At 35.7% G+C, this 13,526-nt stretch overlaps 2 protein-coding genes across 2 annotated transcripts; one reads left to right on the forward strand and one right to left on the reverse strand.

Annotated features, from left to right (window-relative positions):
- Positions 1 to 5,096: 5,096 nt before the first annotated feature.
- Positions 5,097 to 7,112, forward strand: LOC120272057 (pentatricopeptide repeat-containing protein At2g44880-like). Its single transcript, XM_039278793.1, has one exon. The coding sequence runs from the start codon at positions 5,207 to 5,209 to the stop codon at positions 7,088 to 7,090; it is 1,884 nt and encodes a 627-aa protein (XP_039134727.1). The 5' UTR covers positions 5,097 to 5,206; the 3' UTR covers positions 7,091 to 7,112.
- A 1-nt stretch (position 7,113) lies between these two features.
- Positions 7,114 to 12,310, reverse strand: LOC120272059 (dynamin-related protein 1E-like). The gene is made up of 15 exons (XM_039278794.1): positions 12,095 to 12,310; positions 11,940 to 12,003; positions 11,747 to 11,854; positions 11,402 to 11,503; positions 10,477 to 10,527; positions 10,313 to 10,374; positions 9,735 to 9,825; positions 9,195 to 9,259; positions 8,809 to 9,003; positions 8,604 to 8,723; positions 8,443 to 8,513; positions 8,124 to 8,349; positions 7,937 to 7,987; positions 7,483 to 7,851; positions 7,114 to 7,393 (listed from the first exon to the last, which is right to left on the reverse strand). The coding sequence occupies exons 1-15, from the start codon at positions 12,233 to 12,235 to the stop codon at positions 7,265 to 7,267; spliced, it is 1,845 nt and encodes a 614-aa protein (XP_039134728.1). The 5' UTR covers positions 12,236 to 12,310; the 3' UTR covers positions 7,114 to 7,264.
- Positions 12,311 to 13,526: the final 1,216 nt, after the last annotated feature.

Consider the following 13,526-nt stretch of genomic DNA (forward strand, 5'->3'; position numbering starts at 1 on the left):
CTTTTACATTTGAATCGAAGACAATGATATGATGTGCATTTTGTCTTATAAAACCTTCCTCTACGGCTTGCTCAATGAAGGACAGTAATGAGTTGTAGTAGCCATCAATGTTCAGCAATCTGATCTGAAACAAAGAAAAATTTAGTCATTTTTTTTTTTGCAATTTTCATTGTGTAAGTGTGTAATTGGAATCAAATTACCGGCTTGTCATGCATCCCTAATTATGCCCAGCTAATTGCTTCAAAAAGTTCCTCAAGGGTCCTATAACCTCCTACATAATAATTAAACCTGACATGAGTGTATTTTTTTTTGTTTTTAGTTATTTATTTTAAGAAAAAAAATCATAATAGTTATCCAAGAGTGATAACAAAATGAAACATTGCATAGTGAACAATATTGTTTTTTCAATTTTTGTGATCCAAATCAGGGAAGAAGGTTGATTTATGTTTAATATTGATTGATAAGTGTTACAGGTTATACACTAACCAGGTATAGCAATAAAGGCATCAGCATAAAGACTCATCTATGCTTTCCTCTGGTGCATATTTTCAACTAGTTTTATTTCTCCTATAGTGACACTAGTGATCAACTATAAAAAATAACATATGAAAAAAACACATAATGTATTGACTGTAGCTTGTTTTTTTTTTAAAAAAAAATTATTCCATACCTCTTTATCCATTAGACGTTTAGGAATAACTCCGAGTAGATGGATAAAAGCTTTGGTTAATATGTTAAGACATTTTTTATTAACTAAATGGACTATGATTTTTTTTTAATACAATGAACGTAAACCATACCCAAGCACATGCCTTCCACCATCCAAGACAGTTTGAAATATTAAGCCCATTAATATGATATTACCTCCTCCATATACCAAATTAATGTTTCTTATTACCTGAAGGGCAAATATTTGTCAGTTTATTTCTAATATTTATATATAAATTTATTTTTCAAAACAATAATAGAGGAGAAACACAGCAAGGAAGAGAAATTAATGCAAAGAAAAACATAAATAAAGTAAAAGAAGAAGGCAAACCAATTCTTTGCCAAGATTAATGGTAGCATCTTGGTATTTCTTTTTCTTTCCTAGGCTACTACAACAAAAAACACAAATTATCTTGAATTTTGATGTAGTCATTCTCCTTGTTTTTCTTTCGCTTTAATTACAATGCAAATTGTAGTAACTATATATCATACATTAAGTGCGATAAATGAACATGATAATAAGGAAGAATAAGTTAAAATTGGAAGAATGATATGCATTTTTTTTCCCTAACAAAACAGATACTTGAATAGTTTGAAGAACATGGAAAATATATCTCAACAAAGATTGATGGTATTATATACCGTGTTAGATCTAGCAAAGTGATGTTGGAGTGTTGTTTGGGAAGATTACTCTAGCTTTATCAAGGTCTTTTTTTTTTGTTGGGATAGCCATTACTACCTCACAAATGTATATATAGAGAGATAACTAGTTTGTCTTGTTCTTCTTTGGTTATTGTTATGTTTTTAAAATGCATTATGTGTGATCAAATGAATGTTCATTCTTTTTCTGTCGAAGAAAAATATATCTATATCTTTGACCTTATATATATATATATATATAAATTTTGTCAGAGATAGTGATCATGCCTTTTTGGATTTTCTTAAAAGAAGAGTATATTTGCTTTATGTTTTTTTTACACTTTTTTATTAATAAATAAATCAATATGTTGTTAATGTTTTTGTCTACTTCTTTACTGTTGGGAAGCATGTTGATTGTTCTACCAGAAATAATTTTACTAATTTGCAAGTTTTTTTATATATAATTCTTAATAAATATTTGAATATGACAAATTGATGTTGCATCATAGTTTGTCTATAAAATGACTTCAAAGCACTACAATACAACATTGTGAGGTGACATTGAAATTATAAATACAATTGGATGTCATGCGGTGTATAATTAAATTTAGTCACAACATTTCCTCACAATTTTTCCACTTTCGTAAGGGTTTTGCACATCTCCAGAGAACAATAATTCCAATACATAGTGCAAAAATGAAACACATTCATCTGTTTTCTTGAAAAAGATATTCCTTAGACACTTGTATCTCTTTTAGATGTCATAAAGGGGATGAGGGTTGATTGCGATCCATGGTAGCAATGAAAATTGAAAGTTATATAATAAGAACATATTTCACCAAAACAAAAACTAAAATAATAATAATAATAATAATAATTTTATTATAAAGCAATCCAAGAAGGGATCATACTTAATCTAAAATATTAGATATTGTGATCATGACCCTTGCCAAATAAATAAATAATATAAACTCTAACTCTGAGATATTGACACTCTAGACGCTTTCAAAGATAAGCTCCATAATTAATTAATTATTAAGAAAGAGATAATTATTAGGAAAATGAATGCAAATTAATAATAGTTATCTATCTATCTATATATATATATATTAAATTGTGTTGTTTTTCCTGGTTGAATTATTGTTGGTAGTCATCAATTTAGTATTTTGTAAGGTTTTTTTTATAAAAAAGTGAATTGAGATCAATTGAAGAATGGGAATTGTGACAAATGTTAGATGCATAGATGTATGTAAACTAGTCAAAAAAAATATCATATATGATTTTATTTGTATAGTTTATGGATATTATTTCTATTTGATATGATTTGATAGGCCTGTTAGTGTTTTTTCAATCATTTTTCACAATTATTTTAAAAGTATGGCTATGGTTTTGTTTTTATTTTTTTAAAAACCAAATCATATATGAAAAGTGTATTTTTCAAATAGATAGCCAATAAGTTATATAATTTTACATTAAAGTTTTATGTTAGGAAGGAAAATATAATTAAAAAATTTATTCAGTAATTTCATATTGTTAGGTAAGATGAGAGTTTTATATATATATATATATAATTTTTTTTAAAAAATTAATTGTTTATATATGTATTGGTAACAATAAAAACTTATTAAAACAAATAAGAAAATGGGAAAGTGAAAAGCTCAGACATGTTCATCATTTTGCACTTTGTTGTTGAAAAAAACTTAAGAAAATGTGATCTTCTTCGTTACTTGCATGGCTACCATTAACTACAATGTCTTCACGGAGATCCATTGGAGATTAGAGATGATCATTGTCATGGAGTCAATTTTAAGAAACATTCTCCATCCTAAGAGGTGGTGGGCTACTCGAATTCTTGGACGGTGTCGAATTTGATGGCAAAGATGTCATTGGTTGTGTTACCAGCACATAATCATAAAACCATTAGAGTTAATTTTAATATACAGCCAAAGGCAAGCATATATTTGTAAAAGAAAAGAAAAAATAGTTTCTTTTCAAGCTGATAATTGGTCTTGTTTTATAAATACATGATCAATGAGGTATATAGAGCTTTAACATTCAAGTTTATGCATAAATGAAGTTGCTACAATGAAAAATGGTGGCCCTATATTCATCATATTTAGGAGCACGATAATCAAGGAAATTAAATTAATTTTCTCATATAAGTAAAAATTTTAAAACCACAAAAACCTTACCATTGGTGTGTTTTTAGTAGTCATAACATCTTCAAAAAGCCTGATGTTCGTTTTAATTTCCAACTTTTAATTTAGAAATAATGGCTAAAGCAATTTATTCATACTACAAAGGGAGAATGTTCAAATATATATTTCATAGTTATAGTTTATTTTTTGTTATTACTCAAATAAACGAAGGAAGTGAATAAAGTTGAAAAAAGGAAGGCTTGGTTGTAAAACAGTGGTAATAATTACAAAGAAGATGGAAACCGTTAGTGTACGGTAACGGTAGGGGAGGCATCATTCAATGAAGGCTTCTTCTTCTTCGCTTTCTCTCTCTGCTGGTTTTTGTTCACGTTGTTTCTCTCTCTCTAGGAATCCAGAGAAGGGAACAATGGTGATGTAGTCGTCGTAGATCTCTTTTTTTTCTTCTAGTATTTTGAGGAGGTGTGGGGAGTGTTAGGGTTTGTATTTTTTATTTGGATTTCATTATCGAGTTGTCGGCGGAGAATTCAGGTTTTTCTTTAGATTCTTGGATCTAGGGTTTTGATTTTTGGGTGGGGGGATGGGGGTTTATTGGGATTGGGATTGGGATTAGGGGGAGTTTTTATTGGGATTGGAATTGCGATTAGGATTGGGGTCTGTCTTTCAAACTAAGCAGATTTATCAATTAGAGAATAATAAATAACAAAACTTGGGTCAAATCCCAAAAAATGAGATAGAACCGATACCTATGTGACACTTGGTCTAGTATAAGAATAGTTTCAATGTTGATTGTGATTCTTTGAAATTAATTGTGTTTCAATGTTCTAAATCTCATTTGGCGAGGGTTTGAGGGCTATTGAGTAATTTTATATGGGTTGTTAGACCAATTTTGAAGGTCCAAATGTCAGCTGGAGAGGCTACGAGGAAAACTATCCGCTAAGAATAATATATAGTTATATATATGTATAATACTCAAATTGGTACTCTATTTTTCTCTCTCTTCTCTTTTGATCTCCTACTTAAAAATGCTCCAAACTACTCCCTCTACTATTGAAAATAATTCTACTTAGTCTTTTCAACTCTAAAATGAGCCAATTGTTGTATTTTCAAGATTAAAGGGACTAGATAGAAAGAGACTACGAGTAAAAGGACTAAATTGTTAGGCCATTTATAAGAGTAGAGAAACTAGTGGGGAGCATTTCTGAGTAGAGGGACAAAAAATAAGAGAGAAAAGTAGAAAGACCAATTCCAGAATTATACCTTTATATATATATATATATATATATGCATATATAATGCTACTTCCCGCCATCTCAATGGTTCTCTCTTCTCTTTTGATCTCCTACTTAAAAATGCTCCAACCTACTCCCTCTACTATTGAAAATGATTCTACTTACTAAAATGAGCCAATTAGTGGTTGTATTTTCTAGAGTAAAAAAGATTAGATATAAAGAGACTAAGAGTAGAAGGACTAAGTTGTTGGGTCATTTTCAAAAGTAGAGAGATTAGTTGGGAGCATTTCTGAATAGAGGAACAAAAACAAAAAACAAAAAAACGAAAAAGTAGAAAAACCTATTCCGGAATTATACCTTTTATATATATATATATATGCTACTTCCCACCATCTCAATGGTTAAACAACAAAGACATGCTCCTTAAAAATAATTAATATTTGCACACTGCTCACCTTCCTCCAGCCAGCAATGGCGTCAAGCGCGAGGGCGAGGACGACGACGAAGCCATCGTCCCAGTATCTCCAGCGCATCCTTGACCTCCACCGGAACGAAGACCACCTTCCCCGCCGCATCTGGAACGATGATCCCCCCTTTCTCCATCTCCCCCACCGTGTTCTCCACGCCATCGACTCCTCCCCCAACCCTTCCCTGCTCCTTGACCAAGCCCTTGCCCACCTCTTCCTCTCCGGCCTCTCCTCCGACCCCTTCACCGCCGGCCGCGCTATCAAGAAGCTCTCCTCCTCCCCTTCCTCCCTCCACCGCGCCATCTCCCTCTACTCCTCCATCCCCCACCCCGACGCCTTCCTCTGCAACACTATCCTCCGCGGCCTTCTGAACTCCGATCGCGTCCACGCCGCCTTCGCCTTCTACTCTCGATCCTTGCGTGTCTTTCCGAATCACTTCACCTTCCCACTCTTATGCAAACTCTTCGCCGAGCTCGGCTTTGATCGGACAGGCAGATGCGTGCACGCCCAGGCCTTGAAGCTCGGATTCGACAATGATCTCTTCGTCCGGAACTCGATGATCCGCATGTATTCTTGTTTCGGTGATCTCGCCGCCGCTCGCCGGATCTTTGATTTGAATCTCCGCACGGATTTGGTCACCTGGAATTCGATGATCAGCGCGTACGTGAAGAATGGAATGGTGCGGGACGCGCAGGAGGTGTTCGATCAAATGCCAGAGAGGGATGTTATGAGCTGGAACGTAATGATTGCTGGGCATGCAGTGGCCGGGGAGATGGAGAATGCGCGGAAAATATTCGATGAAATGCCCGACAGGGATGTTGTTTCTTGGAACACTTTGATCAATGGATATGCTAGCTCTGGCCAAGTTGAGCTCGCACGGCAGGTGTTTGATGAAATGCCAGAGAGGAATTTGGTTTCATGGAATGTGATGTTGGCCTTGTATGCAAGGATGAAGAATTACAGAGAGTGTTTGAAGTTGTTTGACGGAATGATGGCGGTCGGAGATGTGAGGCCAGATGAGGCTGCATTGGTTAGTGTCTTGACAGCGTGCGCGAACCTTAGTGATCTTGGCCGAGGGAGATGGGTGCATTCACTGATTGCTGATGGAAAGAGAAGGATTGAGCTTGATGTTTTGCTATCAACTGCATTGTTGACAATGTATGCAAAATGTGGTGTTATGGAGGAAGCGAAGGAAGTGTTTGACAGAATGGAGGATCGGAGTGTTGTTTCTTGGAATTCAATGATCTCCGGGTATGGTGTGCATGGACAAGGGAGAAAGGCATTGGAGATGTTCATGGAGATGGAGAGGCAGGGACCAAGTCCAAATGAGACTACTTTTGTGTGTCTCCTTAGTGCTTGCGCTCACAGTGGTATGGTTTTGGAAGGATGGTGGTGTTTCAATAGGATGATCAGGGTACATGGGATTGAACCAAAGGTCGAACATTTTGGTAGTATGATGGATCTTCTTGGCCGAGCGGGATTGGTAGATGATTCAGAGAGGCTGGCAGAGAAGATGAAGGTGGAGCCAGCACCGGCCTTGTGGGGTGCTCTGCTCTCAGCCACAAGATCTCAATCAGGTTCGAAGCTTGGAGAGATTGTGAGTAAGAAGCTGATAGAACTTGAGCCCGGCAACATGGGGCCCTATGTGTTGCTATCGAATATTTATGCACAAGAAGGGAAATGGGATGACGTTGAGAAGGTGAGGGAAGTGATGGCTAAGAATGGATTGCAGAAACCTGCAGGGGTTAGTAAGGTGGACTGTGATCCTGTAGTGAGTGATGAGGCCTCAGTGAGCAGAAGCATGATGTACTCTCTGCTTGGGGAGATGGATGCTCACTTAAAATCATCCAGTAAACAAGTTGAAAGGCAAAGACAAGCAACTTTGTGACCATTGTATTTGCTATGCAACACTGGAAAATGAAACATGTGAGAGAAACTAATAGCATAACACAACAACGATCCAGTTCAATGTGTGCAACACATCGGAACAGCAAATGTTAACAAACGACACACCTAACAAACAAATACATGATATATATACTCCTGCACCAATGTAACACGCTCATCTCGCCCAGGATACTGCATCGATCTCATCTCTTGCGGATTTGTATAATTCAAGCCGTTTTGCGCATTGTTGTCTTCGCTCCATCAATGCAGGATCCTCATCCAACAACTGTGCAAGCTGCTTGCTCTGCATGGAATAAAAGCTGCCAACTTAATGGAAAGGAAACATATATTACAGGAAGATGTCAATTATTCATGAGTCATAGATATGAAGACCTCTTTTCGGCCCACTTGAGAGTAGAAGTAATTGAGCAAAGACCGATTGGCTTCGCGGACCTGGCAATGGACAACAGCCTTAGGAATGGTGTTCCTAAGAGTGTCAGAAACCATCACTATATATGAAGACACATTGGAACCAATCCGCCGGAAATGTGTTTCACCATATCTATCAGTATTTGGGGTGGCTGGGTTCGGGCTCTTCTCAACCTCCTGTGGAAGCTTTCGGAAGAAATCTACTGTCAGATATGCTGATTCCATGTCAACCAACCTTGTTGTTGTCTTCCGACCATCCTCACGAAATCTCTCAAGGGCTTCATAAGATGCAGCTGCTAGTTCGGTTTGAAAAGTCGGAAATCTTTTCAGCTCCTGATTGGTTACTAACAATACATTAACTTTCAAAACATAATAAAAAGACGAGTAGTTCTTTAAAAAAAAAAAATTAATATTGTACCTGAGTCTCTCCTATTGACTTCCTCACCAGTTCCTTCAAAACAAAATGCACCTGAAGAATGGAATTCATTAGCATCAATGATGTGAGCACTGCAGATCCTTCTCTTACCCAAATAAAACGCATGTTAAAAGGAAAACGACAAACTCAATGATATCTTAGAAGTGAATGAAGAAGGAAGATGACTTACAGCATCAACTGATGCTTCAGCTGGACCTCTGAAATAACTGAGAGCACCTTCGATCAACCTGCGGTAACCTTGCTCTGGAGCAATCAAATGTGGCTGATAACCATCAGATTCAGAGATCACCTTCCTTACATTTTGCAATGAGAGATACCGGTCAAATGGGAGCTTCTTTAAAGCAGTAGGCAGTTGATTATCAAAAACTCCATATATTCTATCACCACCAGGTCGCCTGTACTCAAGTAGACATATTTGATTTATTCATTCATTAATATAGTTGATAAGCTTACTAGATTGTTGGAGAAATGAAATTTGAGATTTTTACCCTCCATCTAGGTGCTCTCTAAATATACGCTCAAAAGCACGGCAGAGTTCTAAAATTGTGTACAATTGAGCCTGCAAAGACAAAATCCACTCACAATTCATTAAGAATATCCATGCCTGTCCAGATTTAACTCAGAAGAAGAGTAAGTATGAGTGGCCTACCCCAGCATCTACAGCAATGGGTCTACCAAGATGGTCCATCTCAGATTCAAGTTCATCGATGCTTTTATTTATCAAAGAAGTGATACTCGGAATTCGAGCTCTAATTACAGCCTCCAGATGCTGAAACCATAGGAAGATTATTACATTATCAGAGTTACCTGCACCCTCAGCATCAATCAAAAAGCAAAAGACACAATGATAATACCTTGGAAAGTAGTTTAGCAAGATATTCTGAACCCATTTTACTTGCTAAATGGGAATAATCAGGACTAGTAGCAAAATATTCCCGTTCTTTCTTTCTCGCAACTATCATATCAACATTCTTATTTATATCTGCCTGTGAACGATTGACAATCCCAACCCAAGGATGCTGCAGCCGGTAGGATCTTCCTTCAAGAACCTAATGAATCATCCAAAGTGCATCAAACTTTATATAGCACAAAGGAACACAACTAAGGAAACACCGTAAGGAGAAAATAGCCTTTCGAAATATGAATGAAGTCACCATGAGTTAAGAACAGAATAAAGCACAAAAAGTTCTGGGCAACTTCTTTCATTTGAATATGATAAGAGAAATATCTGTAAACTCACATCAAGAGCATTTGTTCCTTTGTCCATTAGATCAAGCTTTGTCAGCACTCCAAATGTCCTTTCACCTAAAAGTAGTAGATTAAGCTCAGCTTCCAGTACAGGCAAGAGCAAATATAAACTAACAATTGTCTGGAACTTCGGAGAGAATAAAATATGAGAAAAGAATAACTGGTTTTCCTTGTCAACAAAATATTAACTAAAGCAATTTATAAGTTCCACTCTTCCACTACTACGGTTACAGTAACAGTTGGCACAAATATTACATTTTGTAATCATGATGTCACCACACAGTCATGAACAGGTTAGATATCATTGACTTTGACATCAGCATTAGCACAGCATTCAGATGACCAAGAAGGGATTAATTTGTTAGAACCTACTACCAGAGAATTCTTTTTTAATACTTGTCCTAAAACCAAGGATTACCAATATAGCTAGCATTATGACCAAAATCATCATGATCATCATCACTATTTTTACTGTTTGTTTCATAGTCGCTTCGTTTCAACAATTAACTCATCAAGACGCAAGGAGATGTACCAGTTGGATCAACTTCTCTAGCAAGTTTAATTGCATCAGAGGTCGCAATGTCTTGATTTGCTGGAGATATTGCCAGTATAATGCTATTAGGCTGGAAGAAGAAAAACCCTTTAGTAAATAAGACAGAAAGCTCAGATAAAATGAAATTTAAAATTAACCAGCTACTGGGCCACAAACATATGTCAAATTTTATAGATTTTGCAATAGAGAAAATTTGATTATTAATGGACAATTTAGCATGCTACAGTGTAATCCCAAAAATGTATAAAGGACAAACACAAGAAAGAATAAGTAAAAAGGAGGATTCATGAAAGCATAAGTTTGCATGACCATTATGAAAGGGACTAATAAGCTACTCTCGTGTCACACAATACAATCACCTACCAGAACTAAGAAAATCTTACGTTACAAATAATACATGGAAGCCACAAAAATCAGATCTATCATCCAATACAATAAGAAAACAAACATAACGGTACAACTATCTAGCTGAATTCAAATCAATTTTCCAAAACACAATAATTAATTCCATATTTGAACTGCCATGCAAAGGTAGCTCTTGCTGACCCAGTGAGTACCTTTTCGACATATGAACGAACCATGTTTTCTATGTCTTGAACAATGCTTTCTGGTTGCCCCTCTGTTTAACCAAAAAGCCCTCATGTCATACAACTCAAAGAATTATAGCAACCTTAAAATACTATTAAAAGAAAATTACTGAAAGTCAAAGAAGAAATAGTACCTACAGCAACCTTTGTAAGACCAGGCAGATCAATCAAAGTTAAGTTGACAACTGTTGGGTCAAACAACAAAAATGAATATTGTCCAGTAGAATACAAGATCCAACTTAGAGAGTCAGACAAAAAACAAAAAGAATAAATAAATAAATAATAAAACAATGAATTTACATAGCAAAGTAAAAAAAACGCCCCATTGCCAGTCAAGAAGACAAAATCAAAAGCACCATGTCAACAACTAATGCTTAGAAAACATAACAATCCACATCATTCAAAGTAAAGGAAGAAATTAGGCATGTCAAGAACAAATTAAAGTACAAGCTGATGTAGTACTTTTCACATTGGGGTTCATATATGTAGAGTTCAATCAAGTATCACCATTGAGACTATTTGAGTTAGTAGGCAGAAATATAGAGAACCTTATAGATAATGAAGAAAAAAGATAGAGAATTCACAATACACAAGTCAAAGCATACTCCAAAGATTATAATAGATAACCTTGAAAGAGTCCTTGGATAGCCTGGAGTATGAAGCCGAACTATGTTTTTCAATGTGTTCAGTAGGCAGCTTTAGTATAGCAAGCAAATTCTAGGTTAATCAATTATGAGTACAACAGGTACTTGCCTTATTAATTATTATTTGTTCTTTCAGTTATGGCCTCATGTATCCTCTCAAAAAAAATTTCCTCTAGTTCATATTCTTCAAAAATGACATTCAGCTGTTTTCCTCAATGTTTCTCTTAATTAATATAATGTTTAAGTCACACATATCAACCATACTAGGAGGTTACACAAAGATAATTGACCTATTTTAAAATTATAAACGATGAACCAATGGCCATGTATTGCTGTCCAGTCACAAAATGATTCACTAATAACCAATTCAGCCAAACAATTTAGATTTTATAATCACAACCAAAGGGTGTCATACCATTCGGTGAATAAATGCTGAGATGAATAGGTACAGGAGAAATTTGTTTTGTCTTCCCAGTTAATCGATCAGTGTCATCTTGAATTTCCTTACGAACAAGCGCTGCACAGCCAAAGAAAAATGGTTTCAAACATCCATATATGAATTCAGCTAAGCACAATGTGGCATAGCACAAAGCCCAAACTACTATTTTTTTTTTATACTTTTTTACTAAAATCACATCTTATCATCGCTCAATTTCAAAACTTATATACAGATGCACAAGATATCAATGCAAAGAGTTCTTTCACCCCTAGCTACTGATCAATACCTATAACAATCACAATTCACAGAAAAGAAGCATACCAAAATCGGTGAACTTCCTTCTGGGCAAATGCAAGAACTCGGCATACTCCTGTTGTCCTGCCTCCGTCTTGTGCAATTGCAGCACCAATGGCCTTCTCGTCACAATCCCTTAAAAACCAACCCCAAAAATGATCAAAAGCCATACATCAAGCACTCAAAAAGCCCTAAAAACACAAAGCTAGAAAATCCATACCAGATCCACGGGGAAGGAAATCCCTCCCAACAACACTCTCCAGCACCGACGATTTCCCGGAACTCTACACTCAAACCACATCAAGAAACAATTCAGAAACCCCAAAAAGAAGCAAAGCAAGACCAGAATCAATGGATGCCAGGGAGAAATGGTACCTGCCCACCGACGACGGCGACGGAGGGGAGGGCTTCCCAGAGTGTAGGAAGAGCACCATCGGCGCCGCCATAGTCTCCGAGCATCGTGCACGCCCTCTGGATCCGATTCACCAGCCCGATCAAGCTCTCCATCGTCGTCATCGCGCAAACCCTAACCCTAGATCTCAAGAACCCCAAAGCGAAGAAGACAAAGCCTTGGAGAAGTGAAAGCCGGTTCAGCAGAAGTGCGGCAATCTTTCCTTTTCGATTAACGGTACGCTGCTCCCGAGGTGTATATTCCGTTATTGAATGCTGACTACGTGGAAGTCTTTTATTGGGTGTATTTAAATCTTCGTTACCCAATGGTGTTTTGACACGTAAGGGATTAATGATTATCTTGTTGTGCTTCAGGTGAGTGGATCGAGAGTGGTTCTTTAGCTGGATTCGAACTGGGAGCGTGATAAGTGGGATTGTGTTTCAGATATGTACGCGCTTTTGCTGGGTAAGAGAGTGAATGGTGAAGCGGTGATTTGGGAAAATTGTGGGGTGACTTTAGCAAAAGTATCTTGGCCGTTGATTTTGAATTATAGGGTGCGTAATTAAATTTTTCTTTTTTCTTTTTTCTTTTTATTAAAAATCAGTTTGAATGCTTGCCAAGCATGCACTAGAATTTCAGTTGGAAATGTTGAAGGATTAAAAAATAATAAAAAAAATTAATCATGAAGTGGTGGTCTATATAACACTTTGGGCATTTTTTAGTGATTAAACTATCCTAGAGTTTGATACTCATACCACCTTATCAACCCATCAAACTCTTACTCATTAAACTATCTCCCATAATAGTTATACTATAAAATGAGATCAATCAAATATTTACATATTAAACTATCTCTCATTAATATTTTATACTATAAAATGAGGCTGACAATCATTTCATAATCTTTTGACTATTAACATTAATATATTTCATTAAAACATAGTTATTTTATAAATTCTTAAATATTATTAACAAAATAATTAATAACATATTTAAAATTATATTTCAAAAAAATTATTTAAAATATAATTAAAATGTTCTATATTATTTTGAAAAGAAATAATTAATTTGTGATGCGAATGAATAAAAAATAATTTATCAAGATGATCCAAAAATAAAAAAACAACTTATATAAATAAGAAAATATTAAAAATTTACATAATTAAAGTCATTAATAAAAGACATAAAAGCATTAATTTTCATTTTCGTTCACTTCGAAGTGGTGCCAAATATGCTCTACTAAACCAGATCGAAGTTGATGGTGTACTTCTTGATCACGTATTTCAGCATTTCTTCTTATGTATTGTTGAAAATCTTGAGTGCACCCTCGACTAACGAGGAATAGAAATTCACTTTCTTCGGCATCCCAATTTGTGATTGTATCCCTTTCATCTTCAACAATCATGTTATGCAATA

The sequence above is a fragment of the Dioscorea cayenensis genome, chromosome 11 (genome assembly GCF_009730915.1).
Source record: "Dioscorea cayenensis subsp. rotundata cultivar TDr96_F1 chromosome 11, TDr96_F1_v2_PseudoChromosome.rev07_lg8_w22 25.fasta, whole genome shotgun sequence".
NCBI lineage: Eukaryota > Viridiplantae > Streptophyta > Magnoliopsida > Dioscoreales > Dioscoreaceae > Dioscorea > Dioscorea cayenensis.

Excerpts from the sequence above, each read along its gene's own strand:
- LOC120272057 (XM_039278793.1), top strand. The coding sequence starts at position 5,207 with ATGGCGTCAAGCGCGAGGGCGAGGACGACGACGAAGCCATCGTCCCAG.
- LOC120272059 (XM_039278794.1), bottom strand. The coding sequence starts at position 12,235 with ATGACGACGATGGAGAGCTTGATCGGGCTGGTGAATCGGATCCAGAGG. Across the intron at positions 8,514-8,603 it reads CCATTGCTGTAGATGCTGGG|GCTCAATTGTACACAATTTT; the intron begins GTAGGCCACTCA and ends TTGTCTTTGCAG. Across the intron at positions 7,852-7,936 it reads AGTCAATAGGAGAGACTCAG|GAGCTGAAAAGATTTCCGAC; the intron begins GTACAATATTAA and ends GTAACCAATCAG.